Raw genomic sequence first — 22,031 nt, 5'->3', positions numbered from 1 at the left:
CCTTTTGCGGTTTTAAATCCGCGTTTTGATGTGTTTTTGCATGCAGGTTTCATGCATTTTTTTCCCCTTTAAAAACACTGTAAATAGCTGGTGGCTAGGGAGCGGGCCAGAAAGCTGGCTGCCGAATCCCTGTTGACAGCTGAATGTAAAAAAAAAAAAAAAAAAAAAAAAAAGATCTGCCCGCAAAAAAATTCCCCCCACCCAAACCCATACCAGGCTCTTACCTGAGCAAGCAGCACGGCAGGCCAGAAAAGGGAGGGGACCAGCGATCCCCCCACCCCCCAAAAAACCATGCCAGGCCGCATTTCCTCAACACGTGGCTCTGCCCCCCTGCCCCAATGCACCTTGTCCCCATGTTGATAGGACAAGGGCCTCTTCCCCACAATCCTGAGCTGTGGTTGTTAGGGTCTGCATGCAGGGGACTTTCGGAATCTGGGAGCCCCCTTTAACAAGGGGGTCCTCAGATCCTGCCCCCCTTCCCATGTGAATGAGTATGAGGTACATTGTACCCCCTACTCATTCTCCAAAAAAAGTGTCACACAAACAGTTTTTGGCCATTTTTTTTAAATAAAAAATCCAATAATAATGTCCCTCGTAGATCCATCATCAATCACGCCACCTGCCAGACCCAAAAAAAATGTAAGAACTGTCAGACAGAGGAGCAGACAGTCGGCGGTAAGCCTTCGACCAGTGTGGAGCTTTTTTTTTTTCAGGTCCAGCAGACAGCGAGATTGACGATGGATCTACATGGGGGGGGGGGGGGGGGAATTATTGTGGAATTGCCAAAAACTGTTTTTGTATTTTTGAGTGACACTTTTCTGGTGAATAAGTAGGGGGTACAATGTACCCCCTACTTATTCATATGGGAGGCTGGATCTGGGGACCCACTTCTCAAAGGGGGCTTCCAGATTCTGATAAGCCCCCCACCTGAAGACCCCCACAACCACAGCCCAGAGTTGTGGGGAGGAGGCCCTTGTCCCCATCAACATAGGGACAAGGTGCTTTGGGTTAGTGGGGGTAGAGGCCCCCCTTCTACCAAAGCACTCCCCTATGAAGAGGGCATGCAGCCTGCATTGGTTCGGGGGGGGGGGGGGGGGTTTCACTCGTCCCCTCCCTTTCCTGATCTGCCAGGCTGCATACTCGGATAGGGGCCTGGTGTTCTGTGAGAATAACCTACCCCGTGAGAAATGCCTACCCTCATCACATTCCATGTGAGGAACAGCTGAGCAGCGCAGCAGTGCGCATGCACGGAGGGTATGAAATGATCACGGCAGTGTGTGTAACGCGGCTGTTACATTAAAACAGCTCGGCTGCAATAGGAGTCATCTCCGCTCCTGTCCCTGTCACTTCCCTGATCTTGGCTAGTAAATATAAAAGCGGCTCTCGGCTCCGTGATTTATCTTTTCATACACCCGCCGCCGCTTTTATATTTACTAGCCCAGATCAGGGAAGTGACAGGGATAGGAGTGGAGATGACTCATATTTCAGCCGAGCTGTTTTAATGTAACCGCCGCAAGTGTAACGTTACACACACTACCGTGATAAATCCATACCCTCCGAGCATGCGCACTTGTCAGCCCCTCAGCTGTTCAATGTGACGTAGGTGCACCGGAAGTGACAGGGTAGGCATTTCTCACGGGTAGGTTTTATTCACGGAACACTGGTATGGATCTGGGGGGACCCCATGTCATATCAGCTGTCAGCGGGGAACCCCATTGACAGCTGATTACTCATCAGATGTTAAGGATGCGGTGGCCGCATTCCAGGCCCGCCCCTTAGCAACCAGCTATATACAGTGTATTATAGGGGGGGGTCCCGGACCCCTTCTGAAAACATACCGACTGAAAAAGGCATAGCTGAGAACATGTACCATAGAAAACCATGTTAGTTGGACTGTAGTGCAATTCTGCAAAATGTAAAAAGGCACCAAAAAGCGCATAGGTGTGAATGTAGGGTTAAAGGAAACCTCCAACAGCCCCTGGTCACTATGGAAGGTCTTCTATAACAATCTGCCTTTCTCAGCTCTGCTCACTTAGCTACACACAATGCTGTTCCAAACATTGGTCACCCCCCTTCTCCTCCCTCCACTCCTGCTGGCCAGTGATAGGGAAGACTTGGCACAGCTGTACCTGCAGCTCACAAGAAAGGTCCCCCATTAATAGCCACCCTCACACAAGGTACAGACACCCCAGCACATTTTCCATACACAGATACAACAATACAGAGGGGAAAACATTATCCTCTCACCCACTACTCTCCGCCTTCTGTCATCTGGTCACAACACTTTATTCTGCGACGTACGTGTCGTCATTTCCGCCCCCCAGGTGAAGCCGCTCTGGTTCTCCACCCGTCGGAGGGGAAGTGACGTCAGGCGGCGGCCGGTTGGTGGGAGCACACGTGGTTCTGAGAGGAGGTGAGTGTGATGTACAGAGTGATATGGGGTACCGATAATAAGTGGTGCGGTGTAGGCAGAGGGGACCGGGTATAAAGGGAACTTGTAGTGAGACAATATATACGTTTGCATTGCTAGACTGGCATTGTATGGTTTCGTTGCCTGGCAACTGTTTTCTTTCAAAAGCTTTAGTACGGAGTCACTGATCTGGAACGTGTGCCCATCAGTAGTTCTTTCTTCACTGGCCACATGCTACTTTCTGTTCAGTGACTTCCTACTGATTCTATAGACATCTTCCATGTTTCTCCGCAGGAAGTCTATGCTGAGAGATGTGGAGGATTCCTGGCAGTAGACATTCGGCATGCCCTCTCTGCCAGTTAAAGTGGAACTAAACGCAGTGTTAATTCATTTTGGATGGACTAAGGGAGAGCTATAACTCCTGTCAGGTTTTTTTGCCATCTGTGTCCCATTTGGGAGATTTCCCTTCACTTCCTGTCCCATAGCCAAAACAGGAAGTGAAAGGAGATCCCTCCACAGTGAGACAATCCTGGGTTGTCACCAGAACTTTCCCTATTGGGAGATTTTCCCTCTATTACTGTTCTGGTGACAACCCAAAATTTGGAATTTACTTTCACCTCAGGCGGACGCCGTGCCCCCGTCTCCTCGGGCGGACGCCGTGCCCCCGTCTCCTCGGGCGGAGGCCGTGCCCCCGTCTCCTCGGGCGGAGGCCGTGCCCCCGTCTCCTCGGGCGGAGGCCGTGCCCCCGTCTCCTCGGGCGGAGGCCGTGCCCCCGTCTCCTCAGTCGGAGGCCGTGCCCCCGTCTCCTCAGTCGGACGCCGTGCCCCCGTCTCCTCAGGCGGACGCCGTGCCCCCGTCTCCTCAGGCGGACGCTGCACCAGTCACCTCAGACCAACCTTTTTTGTGGTGGACAGAGAGCCTGGATCCCTGTCATAGTCCAGTCATAACCGGGATTTGTATTCTATATTAGTTATCTATATCCATGCCATAAATGAAGATGTAATACCTGCATATTTCTATTTATCTGTCTGTATTATTTAGGTGTAGCTCACTGCTAGTGAACCACTTGCTGACCGTCCCAGGCAGATTTACTGCGGCAGGGCGGCTCATAATCAAGTAGATCTACGTGATTATATGAATGCGGTCTCAGCGGCATGCCTGCTGTGATTAGACACAGCGGGAGCAGGCTCGATGGCCGCCGGCCTCCCACAATCTTTGGAGAAACTGACAGGAGAGCCGCCTGCCTATGTAAACAAAGCAGGTGGCTCTTCTGTCAGACAGGCACAGAGAGAGATCATGTGTTTCAGCTAAGCTGAAACTCCGATCTCTGTGTGCCATTTTACAGAGCCCCCCACAGTCAGTAAGTACAAATAGGCTCACGCTTAACCCCTTGATCACCTCCACTATTAACCCCTTCCCTGCCAGTGTCATTTATACAGTAACAGTGCATATTATTTCACACTGATTACTGTATTGGTGTCACTGGTCCCCAAAAAGTGTAATCTAGTATCAAGTTTGTCGGTTGCAATGTCGCAGTCACTCTAATAATCGCTGCCATTACTAATAAAAAATAAATAAATAAATAAAAAGTCCAAAAATCTATCCCATAGTTTGTAAACGCTAGAACTTTTGCTCAAACCAATTAAAATACACTTATTGGGATTTTTTTTTTACCAAAAATATGTAGCAGAATACAAATTGGCCTAAACTAATATTTTTTTTTATTGGGAATGTTCTATAGCAGAAAGTAAAAAATATTGTGCTTTTCAAAATTTTCGCTCTTTTTTTGTTTATAGCGCAAAATCTAAAAACCACAGAGGTGATCAAATACCACCACAAGAAAGCTCTATTTGTGGGACAAAAAGGACATCAATTGTATTTGGGTATCGCGCCATTGTTAAAGTAACGCAGTGCAGAATCGCAAAAAATGCCCTGGTCATTAAGGGAGTAATACCTTCCAGAGCTGAAGTGGTTAATGGGCAACTTCGGGCAAATTGTGCCCCCCCCCCCCCCCCCCTGTACAGTGAGGCTGTGTCTGCACAGCGTGGGCCAACTGCTTGTTTTTTTTTTTATAGAGGTGAGCACGAAGTTCATACCTGATTCACAGTTATCCAGAAAACCCTTCAAGACTGCTGGAGTGTGGGGGTGCCAGACTGGTCTTGTGCGGGGAGAATCGCTGGGTCAGGGAAGTACATCTCTGCTGTCCTTTTACCTAGAACAAAATAAGATGTTAACCTGTGCAGTGCGGGCACAGCCCCACTGCACAGGGGATAAACAAACCCCCCCGGGTTGACCTCATATGGTGTAGGGGACCTTGAGTGGAGATATCTGGATAATTGGTGCAGCTGCAGGCATCATCCAGATATCTTTTGTTTTCATTGCCGGTGATTCCCTGCAATGTAAAAGCCATCATAGTGGCTGTTTAGCCGCTTGGTCGCATTTACAGGCGGTGGGAGGCCTTTCAGGCTCGCCTGTGCGATGGAAGAGCCGGAGAATGAATCTGCTGGCGGTTTACCATCGAGCTGGCTGTGGATCAGATGGTCCCCGACCATCTCTTTGACCCTCAGAGGCTGGAAGCGGCACCATGATGTTCCATCCCCTCGTGTTTGCACCCAGAAGCGAATGCACAGATGTAAACGGCGTTTAAATCAAACGTTCCGGTCGCCGCAGACAATGGCCCCTCCAGTCGCCGCGGACAAACGCTTCTCCGGTCACCTCGGACAAACGTTCTGCCTCAAACCGTCTATAGTGTCCTATGGCAATGTTTGCAGCCCTTACTGCAGCTTACAGTATTAAGAAGTAGGTTTATCTGTATCAGCATTCTGAAACTTCTTAACACATCAGAGTAACATGTCTGGTCATCTCGCACTCACTGGTGTTTCAGCCTCAACTCAGGTAACCTAGAGCTTGTCATAAAATTATGAGGGGCCCCCCATTGTTGGAGTCCATGGTCAAGTGGTAAGGGCTCTTTCACCCGGTCCACCTCCGTAGGCGGATCCGTGCTGCTCAGCAGGGGATCGTAAACATAGATCCCCACTGAGCAGGAAGGTGATAGCAGGCAGCAGCACTAGTGTGAACCTAGGCTAAGGCTGGCCATAGATTATGCAATTTTCTTTACTTCGACCTTGGGTTGAAGGAAAGAAAATTGCTCAATTCCCCCTTCAATACAGTCAGTGTGTTGATGGGGTAATCCCTCCTGCCACACAATTGTAATCTGACAGCGGGAGGTTTCCCCCACCATCAGATTACAATGATCAGTGCTGGCGGATAGAAACAGACAGGCTGGTATCAATTGACTTCAGTACACCCAGCCTGCCCATAGATTAATAAAAATTCAACTGGTTCCTCCTGAACCGCCAAATTTCAGTTCCTCTATGGCCAGTTTAGGACCTGCTTCCAGTTGCTTTCTGCACAGAGAAATATGACAATATGTTATTGTTGGTGCTTGCTAGAATGTAAAACCAGAAGTTACATTGCAGTTAGCTGCAGCTACTAACGATGTAAAAGCAACTTTATGGGGAGCATTAGCTAGGTGCCAATAAGGTACAATAGGGCCCCTATAATGATGTGTGCCCCACTTGTGATTGATTTTTTTTCTTGAAAATTGTTACTTACATGCAGTCTCTGACGGTGATGTCACCCCAGAATTTCTGGCGGTGAAACTGAATGCAGTCTCGCACGCACTCCCTCCCACAAACTGCAGCTCACAGTGGGAGGGTTTCAGTAGCGGAGGCAGCACAGCCAATCCAGAAAGCAGTGGGCAGGACTAGGTGTGGCCAGGTGCTAATTGACCAGCATCAGGACTGTTAATCTGCAGTGGCAATGCTGATAGCCACGCCCTCTGCAGCAGCATTTTATCTCACTATAGTGCAAGCAGGCACAGCCTATATGAGAGTGACAACTCTGCTCTGAATTCAGAAGTGCAGCATTGTTGCCACATCATCACAGAATGTTGGGTTAGGTGGACTTTACTGGCAGGTACTTTGTAGAGGGGTAAGTACTGCAACACATACAGTTTGCTTTAATAGGAGGACATAGTTCTGCTTTAATCTGGCCATACAGATTACATTTTGGGTATGGAGCCTTCTTGCTACATAGGTGTCAATAACCATTACAGACACTGTAGTTCCATCCAGCACTGAGCCCCCCGCCCATGCTGCCATGATTTTTAATTGAAAAAGCAGTAAAACATTATGGGTATTGTCAGCTCTGAATAATGTTTCTCTATTTGTGTTAGGGCAGTAGAATCTGCTGTGCTGTGCCTGCTGCAGTCACCATGGTATTTTTCACCTGCGATGCTTGTGGAGAGTCCCTGAAGAAAGGACAAGTGGAGAAGCACACTGCGGTTTGCAGGAACTGTCGATGCCTCTCATGTATTGACTGTGGGAAGGACTTCTGGTAAGTTTATACGGTAGTTAGGTACAAGTTTCACATTGATATCACTGAATCTTCTTTTCTTAGACATGTACTGATGCTGTATAAGTAGTGGTTTATTTTGGGTAGAGAATGAGATGGGTATAGCCTGTTTTTTTTGCCGTCTCAGTCCAATTGAGTAGATTTCCCTTTTACTTCCTGTCCCATAGCCAAATTAGGAGGTGAGAGGAAATCCCTCCAAAGTGACAAAACCCCTGGTTGTCACCAGGGTCACTTACACTAGTGTCCCCTTTATTACTGTTCTGAGGGCCACCCAAAATTTGGGTTTTTCTTTTACTTTCAATGAGGTCAGTAAACATGACAAATAGAGAGGATGAATCTCCCTCACAGGGGCACAGACAGCAATAAAAACCTGACAAATGTCCTCCTTCTCCACTGTACCAAAAGCTAAGAAAAAAGTTTTGCCTTTTTAGTTACACCAGGGTTTTTTTTTTTTTTTTGCAATAATGTATTAGTATGCCCAGCGATCTTCCCCATTGCTGTTTTGTTAGTGCTCTTGGCTGTTACAGGTGCTTCTATCTTCTCCCAGTCATCCTTCAGAGTTCAGACTCTGTTTGATTGAGTGGGCAGCGAAGACATTACTCCTGCGCACGCACACGCAATTCACATCATGATGGCCCAGGGTGGTACCATACATGTACGCTCAGCTGCACATGTGTGGCTCAGTGTACCAAGCAGGGAGAAGGGCTTATGGCATAAGAGAACAATAGGGTGGCTTCTGTCATAAATATCCTACATGTCTGCATGCTTTTTTTTTTTTTTTGACATGACACAAGTGACATAATGCTGTTTGGGGTGGTGAAGGGAAGTATTTTAGGCTGTCATCACGCTATAGAGCTTTGTGAACATGAGTCACAAATGTGATGCTGCTCATTGTTAATGGCACCCCAAATGCGGAAAGTTGACATGCTTTCTCTTACGTCCTCCGACAGTCGCCGCCTCCTCTAAGTCATCACTGTTGGGTATTGTCTTCCTATCCGTAGGAATAGCTAGGCATATAGACTTAGTCCAAAGACAAAAGGCATTAGCATATACACACCCATGGGTGCTGTCCCATCCGGTCAATACCCCCCCTGCATCACCACTCCCAACTCAGTTTTAATCTGCCTAGCGTCAGGAATAGTCAGGCTTACCTTGTGCTGGGGCTTCAGTCTTAGCCTTCCTAATCTTTTATTTGATTTTCTTTGAAAATGTCAGTTTTTTCTCTCACTTTACTAGCTGTTTATTTTGTCAGCTCTAGTGTTAGTCTTCTCTTCGGATGAAGATGGATCATGCGGTGCTGGGATTCGGACTGACCGCCCTGGTTCTCCAGGGCACAGAGGGTCAGATGGACACCCAGCCCGCCATTGAGCGTTCAGCTATGGTTCGCCCTGGCATTACGAACGACCCATCCCTGTTCGCTGCAGGGATGCAGCCGTGAGGTGGCTACCTCACAGGACTAGTCTGCGGTGCTGCAGCATCATGTCCCTGGCTCACGGCACTCCCTGTCAGATGAGGACAGAGGTTTTCCGTGCATGGAGGCTCCCCACGCCATCTGGTACAGGTAAGTACTTTTCTGTGTGGGGCCTCTGTTTGGGGTGACAGTCTGTGTTGCTGTATGTTCCCCGTGTCTGTGCCTGTGTGACTCCCTGTGCGATCCCTGCGGGGATCGCTTGTGCACTTCTGTATGTTGCCTTGGGGTTCCCTGTGTCACCTTAGGTGCATGTTGGGGGTGCAGACGTTTGTGCGGCGACCGCAGCGCTACATTTTCGCGCGGTCCGCCGTCTTTACTGTGGGCACACATGTATAGCTCCTCTGGGGCGATCATGCATGTCATTTTGGCGCCATCTGCTGCCATTTTGTGGGCGGTGGAACGATCGGTCCGGCCGCATGTCGGCGGCCATTTTGGCGTAGCCTCCAATGCATTCCTATGGGGCAGCCATTTTCCCGGGGTCTGGCTTATAGTCCAGCCCTCTCCAGCAGCACTTCCTTTTCCATCAGCAGCAAGGACACTGGCAGCAACGCTCTGCGGGCTCTGCAGGTGATTCCTCTCAATTTCCCTCTGTATATTGCTTCTGGCTCAGTTTCTTTTCTCCTTTTGGGGGTCTTTCATAGCTGTGACAATAGCGGTGGGCTGCGCACACCGCAGCGCTTTTTAAAGGGGAGAGTAAACTTTTTTTGCACTGGTAGTTTGTTCGGATAACTTGAGCCATGGATTCTCAGGAAAGCAAGTTTCCTCCAGCTTTAGTGGGGGGCCCCAGTTCTCCTGTGGCCCCGCTGCGACCTGATCTGGCTGCTGTAGTTGCGACTTTGGTGGCAAATATGGAAATGCTGATGTCTGAACGGGCTGCGAGAAAGAGGCCCAGGTTGTCTCTCTCTTCTGATTCAGATGGGGATATGGTTGCTGCTGCTGCGAGCATGCCCTTTTCAGGGTCCTGCTCATCTTTAGACCCCCCCGGGGTCTGAGGGGGAGGCTGACATGGAGGGTGTTGACACATCCTCCCCAGGGTCACCTTAAGAACGGGCGACCATGGATGAGTTAATTGTTTCTGTTAAAGAAACCTTACATTTAGAGGATGAGCCCTGTCCTCCGGGCGTTGTGTCCTCATTTGGGATGCACAGGACCCGCAAGTCTGCGCAGGTTTTTCCCTGCCCAGCTGAATTTCATTACACTGTTAATTAAATGTGGCGCACGTTGAAACGTCCATTCCTGGTACCTAGCCGGTTCAAATTGCTTTATCCTTTTGCGCCGGCTACGGAATCACGATGGTGTGTGCCTCCACAGGTAGACCACACTGTGGCCGTGTTGAACAAGGCTACCTTGGTTCCTACTGAGGATACCCCGGTTTTCCGGGATCCCACGGACCGGCGGTTGGAGTCTCTAGCCCGCCATTCTTATACGGTGGCAGGTTCGTTGCTCAAACCCGTTTTCGCGTCCGTTCTGGTGGCTCAGGCGGTGGCTGATTGGACTAAGATGCTTAGAAGCAATCTCGTGTCTGATGACGTGCCGCCTGCCCGACTGGAAATGGTGGATCAGATCCACCAAGGAGTCATGTATTTGTGTGATGCAGCCTTAAATGAGGCCCCCTTGGTGGCTCGCCTCTCTAGTGTCGCGGTACTTAACCGGCGACTGATATGGCTGAAGAGCTGGTCGGCTGACCAGTCCTCACGGAAAACAGTTGCTGATTTTCCCTATGCTGGCTCTCGCCTTTTTGGCGAGGCGTTGGATACCCTAGTGAAGGGCGTCACGGGGGGCAAGAGCACTATGCTGCCCCAGAACCCGAAGAACAAGTCTTTCCGAGGCAGGCGGGGTTCTGCGCTTAGATCCAATCAGGGGTCCTTTCGTGCCTTTCGGAACCAATCCAAGGGAAAGCCCTTCAAGGCCCAGGGCAACCAGAAGAAACCCTGGGCGGGTAAGCAGAAGGCCGGCAATGCCGGCTCGGCGGGACTATCCGCCTCTGCCTGAAGGGGCGCCCTCACCTATTTCAGGGGTGGGGGGACGTTTGCGCGGTTTCCTCCAACCTTGGCTGCTCCGGATATCGGACAGGTGGGTCCAGGAAATCGTTCGATCAGGTTACAAGATCGAATTCCTTTCCCGGCCGGCGGACAGATTCTTTCCCTCCAATCTCCATCTGCTTCCGGGGCGTCTGCAGGACTTGCATCAAGCGGTGCAGGACCTGCTTGCTCAGGGAGTGATTGTCCCGGTGCCTCATCGGGACAGGTTTCGGGGGTTTTATTCGAATCTGTTCACCGTGCCCAGGAAGGAGGGCAAAGTGCGTCCTATTCTGGACCTGAAAGCGCTGAACCGCTTTGTGCGGGTTCGGATGTTTCGAATGGAGTCTCTCCGTTCGGTTGTGGCCTCCTTGAGTCCAGGAGACTTCCTGGCTTCGTTAGATGTGAAGGATGCGTACCTGCACATCCCCATTTTTGAGGGTCATCAGCGGTACCTTCGGTTTGCTATCGCAGAGGACCACTACCAGTTTGTGGCGTTACCTTTCGGTCTCGCTTCGGCACCAAGGGTGTTTACCAAGGTGTTAGCACCGGTCCTGGGCCTGCTGCGGGCCCAGGGCATTGCGGTCCTGGGGTACCTGGACGATCTGCTTCTGAGATCGCGTGCCAGCCAGGACCTTGTGCGTGATCTGTCCATCACGGTACAGACGATCCAGGAGTTCGGATGGACCATCAACGTTCAAAAATCAGCGTTGTCCCCGTCGCTTCGCCTTCCCGATCTGGGAATGGTTCTGGACTCTGCTCAGGCAAAAGTGTTCTTGCCGGAGGACAAGCTCCGGACTTTACGGGACGAACTCGGGTCCCTCAGGGACAATCCGTCCTCGTCACTCAGGACCTGCATGCGGGGCCTGGGGTTGATGGTGTCGACCTTCGAGGCGATACCTTTTGCCCGGTTCCACACGCGGGCTCTCCAGACGGAGATCCTGGCCAGGTGGGACAGACTTCCTCAGTCCTTGGATCTGGATGTCTCCTTGAGTCGCCAGACCAGAACGGCTCTTCTGTGGTGGATCCAGTCCCCGTCGGTGGTGGAAGGCAAGTCCTTCCGCCCGTTGGTGTGGACAGTGGTTACCACGGACGCCAGCCTGTCGGGCTGGGGTGCAGTCCTGGGCAACCTGTCTGCCCAGGGCACTTGGTCGGAGGAGGAGTCCTCCCTCCCGATAAATGTGCTGGAACTACGAGCGATAAAACTGTCTCTTCCAGTGGTCGGACCGTCTCCAGGGCCAGCCTGTTCCTGTACAGACGGACAATGCTACCGCGGTGGCTTACATCAACCACCAGGGGGGCACCAGGAGTGCTCGAGCAGCCCGGCAGGTGACCGACATTCTGTCTTGGGCCGAGACTCATGTCCCGGCGATCTCGGCAGTTCACATTCCGGGTGTGGACAATTGGCAGGCCGACTATCTGAGCCGCCAGACCCTGGACCAAGGGGAATGGTCCCTACACCCGGAGGTCTTTCAAATGCTGTGTGCGAGGTGGGGATCCCCAGACGTGGATCTGTTCGCATCCCGGCTAAATCGAAAGGTGCGTGGCAAGAACGCGCGACCCGTTGGCGGACGCCTCGGATGCGTGGTGGCCCCTTGGCATCAGTATCGTCTGATGTACGCCTTTCCACCGATTCAGTTACTATCCCGGTTCCTTCGCAGATTGGTCTCGGAACCGCACATGGTGATTCTGGTGGCACCGGACTGGCCTCGCCGGTCCTGGTACGCCGACGTTGTTCACCTGGCAGTGGCGCTTCCGTGGCGTCTGCCTCTGCGGAAAGATCTCCTGTCTCAAGGTCCGATCTTCCATCCTGCTTTACAGTCGCTGGCTTTAACGGCCTAGCTGTTGAGACCCAGGTCTTGAAGGACAAGGGTCTATCCCCTGAGGTTATCCCTACCCTGATCAAGGCTAGGAAATCCTCCTCTGGTAAGATCTATTACCGTACCTGGAAAGTCTATTTCGCCTGGTGTGAGTCCAGGGGGTTCTCCCCTCGTTCTTACTCGGTGTCGAGAATCTTGGCTTTTCTCCAGTCTGAAGTGGACCAGCGCCTGGCGCTGGCCACGATAAAGGGCCAGGTGTCTGCACTGGCTGTCCTTTTCCAACGCCCTGTGGCGTCTCATTCCTTGGTGCGCACTTTCATTCAAGGTGTGCGACATCTGGCTCCTCCCAGGAAGGAGCCTTTACCTCCATGGGACTTGAACTTGGTTCTGTCCGCGTTACAACGTGCTCCTTTGAAAACATCAAGGAGATATCGTTGCCTCTGCTGTCAAAAAAGGTTGCCTTTTTAGTGGCGATCACTTCGGCTCGCAGAGTGTCGGAGCTGGCGGCGTTGTCCTGCCGCTCCCCTTACTTGATCATTCACAAGGATAAGGTGGTTTTGCGACCACCCCCACCCTTCCTTCCCAAGGTGATCTCTGAATTTCACCTTAATGAGGACATTGTCCTGCCTTCGCTTTGTACGAAGCCTAAACATCCAAAGGAGATTGCCTTGCATTCCTTGGATGTTGTCAGGGCGATCAGGGTTTACCTGTCGTCTACGGAATCCTTTCGGAAGACGGATTCCCTCTTTGTCCTTCCTGAGGGATCTCGGAAGGGCACGGCTGCGTCTGCAGCAACTATTGCCAAATGGATCAGACAGACCATTGAGCAGGCTTACGCCTTGAAGGAACGGGTTCCGCCTTTCCCTGTTAAGGCACACTCTACTAGGTCTTTGAGTGCTTCCTGGGCCTATTGGCATCGAGCCTCGGTGGCTCAGGTGTGCAAGGCGGCGACTTGGTCGTCGGTGCACACTTTTTCCAAGTTCTACAAAGTAGATGTTCTGGCATCAGCTGATGCTTCTTTTGGCCGCTAAGTTCTCAGTGCGGCAGTGCCATGATGGACCCTTGAATTTTTCTCTGGGTCCCTGGCTGTTGGCATTTGCTTTCCTGGGCTGTTGCTCCTGTTGAGCATTGTTGTTTTCTGTTGCCCAGTTGGTTCTCTTACGGTGCATGTAAGATTCCTTTCTCTGATGTGGGTACTGCGTTGCCTTTTTCTACGGTTGCGTCTCCCATCCCTCATGTCTATACTGCTTTGGGACATCCCAACAGTGATGACTTAGAGGAGGCGGCGACTGTCGGAGGACGTAAGAGAAAACTGAATTTTTGTAAAATCTTACCTGTAAAATTCCTTTCTCTGAGTCCTCCGACAATCGTAGCCCCCGCCCCTCTTTTGGGATTCTTATTACCTACTGCTATGCTACCAAACTGAGTTGGGAGTGGTGATGCAGGGGGGTATTGCCCGGATGGGACAGCCCCCATGGGTGTGTATATGCTAATGCCTTTTGTCTTTGGACTAAGTCTATATGCCTAGCTATTCCTACGGATAGGAAGACAATACCCAACAGTGATGACTTAGAGGAGGCGGCGACTGTCGGAGGACTCAGAGAAAGGAATTTTACAGGTAAGATTTTACAAAAATTCCGTTTTTTTTTTTGTTTTTTTTTTTGCAAGGTTAAAAAAAAGGTTTGAAGCTCAAAATGTTGTGCAAGCTACAGCTGTGCATAGGGCAAGCCATTTAAATTAATGGGTTACCCTATGCGCATTGCTCAACAGTGTACAAAAACATTGAATAGTGCCTTAGCCCCCATTCACACTGGTGCGATTTGTCATGCGATTTGACAGTTCCAATAAGGCAATAAAGCCATTTATATCACCGCGATTATGAAAAAGGTTCCTGCACTTCTTTTTGAAGATTTCATTGCAACTTGCATAGCATTCTGTTAAATGAAGTTGCAAGCTGCAATGAAATCGGCAGTGCAAAGCACACTGATGGGCAGCTTTGAAATCGCTCTAAATTAGTGTGATTTTTAAAGCCATACCAGTGTGAACTAGGGCTTAAGGGTGGACTGTTTGTTTACCTTTTCTTGTTGTCTATTCATATACACATTTTTGTGTTTTTATAATTTCTGCTTATTCCAGGGGAGAGGATTATAAAAGTCATCTGAAGTGTATAAGTGAAGATCAGAAATACGGTGGTAAGGCTTTTGAAGCGAAGGCCAACAAGGGAGATGTGAAGCAGCAGCAGTGGATTCAGGTATATATCTTTGCCAGACTGACAATGGTAGCGGGTGTTTGTGTTACTATAGAATGATGCTAAAAAGCACTGCATATACTAGAGCCTACAAAACAGAACTCTGTTTGGATAGAGCATAAAGGTCAGTTGCCACATATACTGACAGCTAAGCCAAATTTTAGTAACTATAGAATATCCAAGCCTTGTTAGCCATGCTGACTTCAAAAGAATACAGCATGCTGTTTTGAGATAGATTTGTTTATATGAAGTTCTCCATAATGCACTGGAAAGCAGAATTCAGAATCTACCAGTGATCAGTTCTCTGATTTTCTAGACCACACTTTTTTCCACTAGGATCACTGAGCAGAACTGACATAAAAGCAGGGATGGTCAGTCTAAGGCACGCATGTCAGAGCATGCAATGTTAGTTTTAGCTGCACCCAAAAGATAATCGTGTGGTATGTGAGCAACCTCAGACTGGCCCACTAATGGTTGTTCTTCGGTGGGCCTCTACTCCCTACAAATATATTCCTTCTGTCGCTGGCTATAATTAACAGCTTAACAGGGGGTTAGTTACATAGCCTGGCCTGTCCCTCTGCCAGCTGTAGTAGTCAGGACTTATTTGAGATCTAAAGGTACAGTAACTGGATCTGATCTGATGACTGAAAGTACAGGTAATAGGGTTAATCTGAGGTCTGGTGGTGCAGGAATCGGGGCTGAACTGAAGTCTAAAGGTGCAGGAGATGGGGCTGATCTTAAGTCTGAAGGTCTGGGAAATTTGGCTGATCTGAGGTCGGGAGCTGCAGGAATACGGCACACTAATGCTCATTGGCACGCAGGTTGTCCAAGGCTTGTAAATTGGCACTTAATTGTTACAGTTTACAGTAAAGCCTCTCCCCATGTCTTCCAAGTAAGTAACCAATGATTATTTAGTTGTGTATAGGATGGCAATTCCTCCTACTGGTCACTAACATTAAAGCGATAATAAACCTAAAAAAAAATGGTCCCCTGCAGGATAATAGGATAATATGCTAGTATGCATGTCATACTAGCACGTTATGAAAGGCTTACCTTAGAACGAAGTCCTCCAGCAGTGCGCTGTCACCGCTGGCAGGACTTCCATCTTCACCTGGTCTTCCTTTCAGGTTTGCGGGATTCGGCTGCTTGAATGGCCGAGTCACGGTGGCGTCACTCCCACGGCACTGCTCTCTCAATGGACGGCACGCTGTCCATTGAGAACGCAGTGCGTACGCGCCGGTTAAGTCATCGGTAGGTACTATAGTAAATATCTCCTAAAGGGTGCACATTTAGAAGATGTTTACTGTACCTACAGGTAACGCTTATCATAAGAATACATGTGGGTACAGTAAACAAGGTGGGCTATACTACCACTTTAAGGGCCCTCTTGCCCCCAGTTTAGTTTTCAATAAGTTTTTATTAAGAAGCAATAAAGAACAAGCGGACAAGGATCACAGTATCAATACAATATGCGACACAGCATTAAAGAGACAGTTAAACTACCTTGCTGCATGAACAACAAAACCAAAGAAAAAACAGCAGAAAGAACAATTTGTGTCTGTTAAACCATGCAGGGCACGTACTATTGAACCTTATCCGCGACCGATCATGTAAAGCCGAAAGCATAAAATGGGGAGTCCACATCCCGCTATGGTAGCATGATACGGTTCTTGCCCCCAGTTTAATGGGGCATTTCTCCCACTGACCACCAATGTAAGGTAGCACTGCCCAGAACACCTTTTTTTTTTTAACTGGATGGACACTACCTGTCTTTACTACATTTGTTTGTTTTCTTGCCATTGTTACTGTTTTTATTCATTATTTTGTTATTATCAAATGCAATTTCTTCATAGAGTAGGGAATGTTAAAATAGGTCTGCTCTGGCTGACAAGTATGCTAGATGGTCACAGCTGCTCTTCTTGTATTTTATACCTACAGTTTGTTGATAAAGCTAATGTATAAGGAGCTGAAAATATAATTTTACCAGGTATTTTTGCCTAACATTTCTTTTTTTTTTTTTTTTAAGGGTTCTTCTCTGAAATGGTAGAGCAAGGCTCCTTAACTATAACCTATATCCATCCTACAGGATAGGGCAAAGGTTAAAGGCTAAGTTCACCTTTTACAAAAAATAAATAAATGCACATTTTTTGCAGGTTAAAAAAATGTTCATTATTTATTTTGTAAAGGAGCCTGCAAAGTATTACACCCAGGATCAGCAGATTGCAAGTGCAATTTCAAGCTTCTGCACACTGGGGTTGATTTACTAACACTGCATAGTACAAAATCTGAGGCAGCTGTGCATGGTAGCCAATCGGCTTCTAACTTCAAATTGTTCAGTTAAGCTTTGACAACCTGGAAGCTGATTGGTTTCTATGCAGAGCTGCACAAAGTTTTGAACTCTTCAATTTTAGTAAATCAAACCTTCTGTCTTCAGGTTTCAGTCCTACTTCTGTGTGGGCTGTCAGCTTGTAAGCTGGGGAAGTATGAATGGACTATGAACGTGCTGATTAGCACGATTGCGGCTTATTCAAACTACAAGTCCGTTTGCCGAGGTGGAAGACCATTCACAGATTCCTGATGCTGTTTCTAAATATAAAAGCAGTTGTGGGGAGAAGATTCCCCCCCCCCCCCCGACCCGCTGTCACAGGTAAGGGGGGAGGATCAGGGGTGCTGGGGGAGGTTGCTGAACATATTACACCCTAACTACAGGTGTAGCATGTTCAGAAAGGTGACCTTATCCTTTAAAGAGGTTGTAAACCCACATTTTTATTTATTTTTTCACCCTGCAAGAGAAACACATAATGAGCTAGTATGCAGCGCATACTAGCTCATTATGAAATACTTACCTTAGAACGAGCCCCCGCCGTGCCGCCCGCTTACCTCTATGACGGGCAACATGTCCAGTCGCCCGTCTTCCGGGATCGCGGAATCCGGCCATCTGATTGGCCGGAGCCGCGGTGACGTCACTCCCGCGTGGGAGCCGACGGTCACGGCACGGGGCTCTGAAGGAACGGCACGAGCGGCCGTTACTTCAGAGCGCATGCGCCAGTGACGTCACTGGCTGAATTTAAGGTACATATCTCCTAAACGGTGCATGTTTAGGAGATATTTACAGTACCTATAGGTAAGCCTTATCATAGGCTTACCTATAGGTACAAGTTGCAGAGGAGGGTTTAGTTCCTCTTTAAACAGCTAAGTACACTGCTGAAATACAAATGTGTACTGTTTTACCTGTCAAAGGAATGTAATCCTGTTGAGCCCAGATTTTGATCCTCTGGAAGCACCCTCTACCTACTGATTGGGCAGTGAAGGAAGAACAGCAGACTGAAGATGTCATCCCTCTGCTCTGTCTTCTGTCGTCTTCTGTCAGCATAGCCAGGTTGGCTCCTAGTCCTTTCCTCTCCCAGCCTCAGTGCTGCTGTGCTGGGTATGACAGGAGGCTGATGTCGGACAAATAAATGTCTCTTTCGTTCATTAACGGAACACAGCACCTGATATTCTTAACCATTGGGTTATACTGCCCCCTACAGGAGTAGGACACTAGGCAGAAAAATTCTGGCTATGCCCATGTGCAGTCCCAGGGGGTATACTCCCTCTCTCTGCTATTGGCACTCAGTTTTTTCTGGCTAGTCAGGGGTAAGGACCTAGTTCCTTGCTGGCATCTTTGGTCCTGGCAATTCTTTTTCTTTTTAGATAGACACTTTTTTTTCCTGTGAGATCTACAATCAACTGCCGGACTGGGGGACGGGCTGGATAATCTAGATCCAGTGGTCACCCCAGTCTGGCCAGCGAGCGCGCGCATACCTAAGCTCCACGCTAGGTCGGCCGTGACATAGCCCCACTGGACAAGCCCGAGAGTTAAATGCCTCGCATACAACCAGGTCTCGGCCCGAGTCGCAGCGTTCCTCCTGGCCAGCAGCCCCCCATTTTGATGGAGAGGGGTTCTGCCTGGAGCCTGTCTGGTATGGTGAGTAGCTGCCCCCCCCCCCCCCTCTCCTCCCCCTGGAGGGTTTTGGGGTGGATGTGGGCCCCACCTTGGAATGTTTAGACCTCTGGGTTCCCCTTTCCCTTCAGGCACCCCCCCCTTTCCAGTGTCCCCCATCTTACCCCCCTCCACATATGCTGGGGCTGTTTGGTTGGTCTGGTCCACCACCTGGGATGGGAGCAGGGTGCTAGCTGGCGCTGGGGGGGTGCGCTGCCGGCGACCGGATGATCATCGACTGTGCAGGGGGGGTAGGAGGGTTGTACCTGGTGGGGGCTCCTGCCAGGGCCCCCTGTCCTGCCTGAATCTGTCCTTGAGACCTGGATCCCTGTAAGCCTTGTGGGCCACCATTATGTTGTAGCCTGTGTGGGGTTTTTTTTGTTTTTACACGGCGGCCATGTTTGTGTTGTCTGGCGCCCGGTTTGCTATGGTTTGCCATTGAAAATAGCGGTGGCCATGACAGTGGAGCCCTGTGGGCAGCGATTTCAACGGTGGGAGCCCCTCCTCATCCCCTGGTGCTGACTCATGGTTCCTTTCACTTCCTGATGGCCGCACGTGAAGTGCAGATTATTCTGGTGGCTACAGGTGCCTGTTTCTGCTGGGTGTCTGGCGGGGTCCTCCCCCTCTTTGCTGAAGATTGCTTGTTACTTGGGCCTGGCGACCAGGTTGTGCTACCAGCGCGGTGGGGGTTGTCTCTTTGCAGCGTTTACACTTTTTGTCCCCCTGGTGACTTGTGAAGTCTTTGGAGCACCTCTCCCCACCCGATCCCCTCTCTGAGGCTGCGGGGCCCTCCGGGTCCCAACCATCCATTAATGCGCTGATGGCGGTCCTGGAGTCCTTTGTGTCCTGGGTGGAGGTGGCTTTCAGGTGACGGACTAGCAAAAAGCCCCCCCTCCCCTGCCTTCCTCTGCCTCATCTGTCTCATCAGATCCTGAATCTGATTCGGCCTCTGCAGACGTGGATCACCCTGCTGGGTCTGCAACCTCGTGCCCAGAATCCTCTGATAGTCATGATGATTCCTCCACTTCTGTAACCACGCACTGTGTGTAGGACCCTGAAGATTGAGGACGCAGATTCCCTTTGGCACTCGCGAGCCATCCAGAGTGGCAAAGGTGTTTCATTTCCCTGACTATTTTGACAGAATTGTCGCTAAGAGTGGTGACGACCAAAGCGTCCCCGTGGGGTCCCTAAGCGCTTTACTAGGCATTACCCCTTTGAGGAGTCCCTTCTTATGAAGTGGATTGTTCCACTGGTGGTCGACCCTCCGGTTTCCAAATTAAACAAGGAAACCATGGTTCTGGTTGAAGAGTCCCCTGCCTTTAAGGATTCTGCTGACAGGAAGGTGGAGGCTGTGACCCGCAATATGTACACTCTGGCTGGTTCAGCAATGAGGTCTGTATTCACCATTGTCCTGATGTCTCATACTCTGACCGAATGGGCTAAGCTCTTAAGCAGTGACCTGGATGGAGCACAGCTCCCCCTGCCTTTTCCGAGCTGGCGCACCAGCTGGTCCAGGGGCAGCAGTTTATCTGTGATGCTTCTTTGAATGCGGCTACCCTGATGGCTTGCCTCTCTGTTTTGACGGTGGACCTTCGGCATGTCTTTTGGCTCAAATGCTAGTCTGCGGACCAGACTTCTAAAAATGCCTTGACTGATCTTCCTTTCCAAGGAGATTGCCTGCTTGGAGCTACCCTGGATGACATTATTAAAGGTCTCAAAGGGGGGAAAAGTACCTTTCTTCCGCAGGCTACTAAGGGCAAGGAACCTTGTCGTAGACGTGGGCCTTCCTTCTCGGCTCATAAGAAGTTTTTTTGGCCCTCAGGGTCAACTGACAAGGGCTCGAAGCCTTTCAGGGCCTCCTCTGGGGGATCCAAATGAACCTGGTGTTGCAAGCCGACAGCGGGCTTCTCCAGACCCGTGGACAAGGCTCCTTCTGCTTGAAAGGTGCACCCTCACCCGTATCGGGGGTGGGGGACATCTTCGCTGGTTTCCAGACCCGTGGACTTCCTGGCACAAGACCTGTTTCTTCAAGGGGTTATGTCCCGGTTCCAACTTTGGAATGTTTTCAGGGTTTTTACTCAAACCTGTTCACAGTTCCAGGAAGGCAAGCAAAGTGCCACCAATCCTTGCCCTCAAGGCACTAAACTGCTTTGTGTGGGTGCAGAAGTTCAGAGTAGTCCATTTGAGCGGTGGTGGCATCCCTGCGTTGGGGATTTTCTTGCCTCTATCGTCAAGGATGCCTATGTTCACATTCCAATATGTGCCAGTCACCAGCGTTTTCTCCGCTTTCCTGTGGGACAGGAGTATTATCAGTTTGTAGCTTTACCCTTTGGTCTCGCCTCTGCTCCTCGGGTCTTCACAAAAGTGTTAGCCCCGGTGCTAGCCTTGTTACTCCAATGGGGGATCACGGTACTGGGCTACTTAGACGATCTTCTTCTGCGAGCAGAGTCTCCTTCTGCTCTAGTGGAAAACATGGAGATCACTATGCAAATTCTGCAGGAGTTGTCTGGATTCTGAATTTTCAGAAGTCTGCTCTGGTTCTGTCCACACACAAAGCTGGACTATCTGGGCCTGACTCTGGACTCGGCCTTAGCCAGAATTCTCCTTCCTATGGATGCACTCCAGAAATTGCAGGCTGCAATTCATCTCCTGCTGTCCAGCAGATGGTCATCCCTCCGGACTTGCATGTGGGTGCTGGGCCGGTTCCATTTGCACAGTTCCATACGAGGTCCCTGCAAAGGGAGATTCTAACCAAATGGCACTAGACTCCTCACTCTCTGGACAATCCGATATGGCTGAGTCAGTGAACGAAGGAGTCCCTGCTATGGGGGCTTCATTTTCCAGGCGCTTCGGCTTGGCTAATCCTTCCTCCCCTTCTATTGGACAGTGGTCACCACGGATGCCAGCCGGTCTAGTTGGGGAGCCGTCATCAGCAAACATTCTGCTCAGGGCATCTGGACGCTGGAAGAGTCTAGATTACGGATCAATGTCTTGGAACTCCAAGCGTCTAGACCAAGGGGGCACAAAAAGTGTCCTGGCGGCTCTGGAGGTAGCCTGCATTCTAAGGTGGGCATAATTTTTCGTTCCAGCCCTCTCCGCAGTACATATTCCCAGGGTGGAAATTTGGCAGATGGATTACGTCAATCGGCAGGCGTTGGACAAAGAGGAGTGGTCCCTTCATCACCCGGAGTCGTTTCATCAACTCTGTCTCCGGTGGGGCACCCCCGAGGTGGATCTATTGGCATCTTGTCTCAACAGAAAGGTGCATAGGTTTGTGGCTCAGTCAGGGGATCCTCTGGCTGACGCCACAGACACGCTGGTGGCCCCGTGTGGTCAGTATCGTCTGATTTATGCCTTCCCTCCTCTCAAGCTTCTGCCAAGACTTCCCTTCGGGATTGAGGCAGAAGGTATTCCGGTCATCTTAGTGGCTCCTGACTGGCCTCGTTGGGCTTGGTACACTGATCTGGTGCGGCCGGTCACCGACGTCCCTTGGAAGCTTCCTCTCAGGAAGGACTTGCTGTCCCAAGGACTGATCTTCCATCCTGCTTTACATTCGCTCGCTTTGAAAGCTTGGCTGTTGAACGGCAGGTGCTGAAGGATAGGGGTTTATCTGATTCTGCGATTCTACCCTGTTGAAAGCTATAAAATCTTCTTCTTGGAAGATCT

The 22,031-nt window shown here is 50.1% G+C and overlaps 2 protein-coding genes across 2 annotated transcripts in view; one reads left to right on the top strand and one right to left on the bottom strand.

The window, feature by feature from the left end:
- Positions 1-2,318, bottom strand: part of ZBTB49 (zinc finger and BTB domain containing 49) — a 130,926-nt gene extending 128,608 nt beyond the window's left edge. The window contains exon 1 of the mRNA XM_082264183.1: positions 2,248-2,318. The gene's annotated coding sequence lies outside the window, so the exon portion shown is untranslated. The remainder of the gene's footprint in view (positions 1-2,247) is intronic.
- Positions 2,304-22,031, top strand: part of LYAR (Ly1 antibody reactive) — a 99,719-nt gene continuing 79,991 nt past the window's right edge. Inside the window, exons 1-3 of the mRNA XM_082264188.1 lie at positions 2,304-2,417; positions 6,653-6,808; positions 14,272-14,386. Of these exons, the coding sequence (XP_082120314.1) occupies positions 6,687-6,808; positions 14,272-14,386 (237 nt within the window). The 5' untranslated portion in view covers positions 2,304-2,417; positions 6,653-6,686. The remainder of the gene's footprint in view (positions 2,418-6,652; positions 6,809-14,271; positions 14,387-22,031) is intronic.

The sequence above is a fragment of the Pelophylax lessonae genome (genome assembly GCF_965119305.1).
Source record: "Pelophylax lessonae genome assembly, chromosome: 1".
In the NCBI taxonomy this organism is placed as follows: Eukaryota; Metazoa; Chordata; class Amphibia; order Anura; family Ranidae; genus Pelophylax; species Pelophylax lessonae.
Note: the sequence above shows the minus strand (reverse complement) of the source record. Positions and strands in the feature narration are given on the sequence as shown.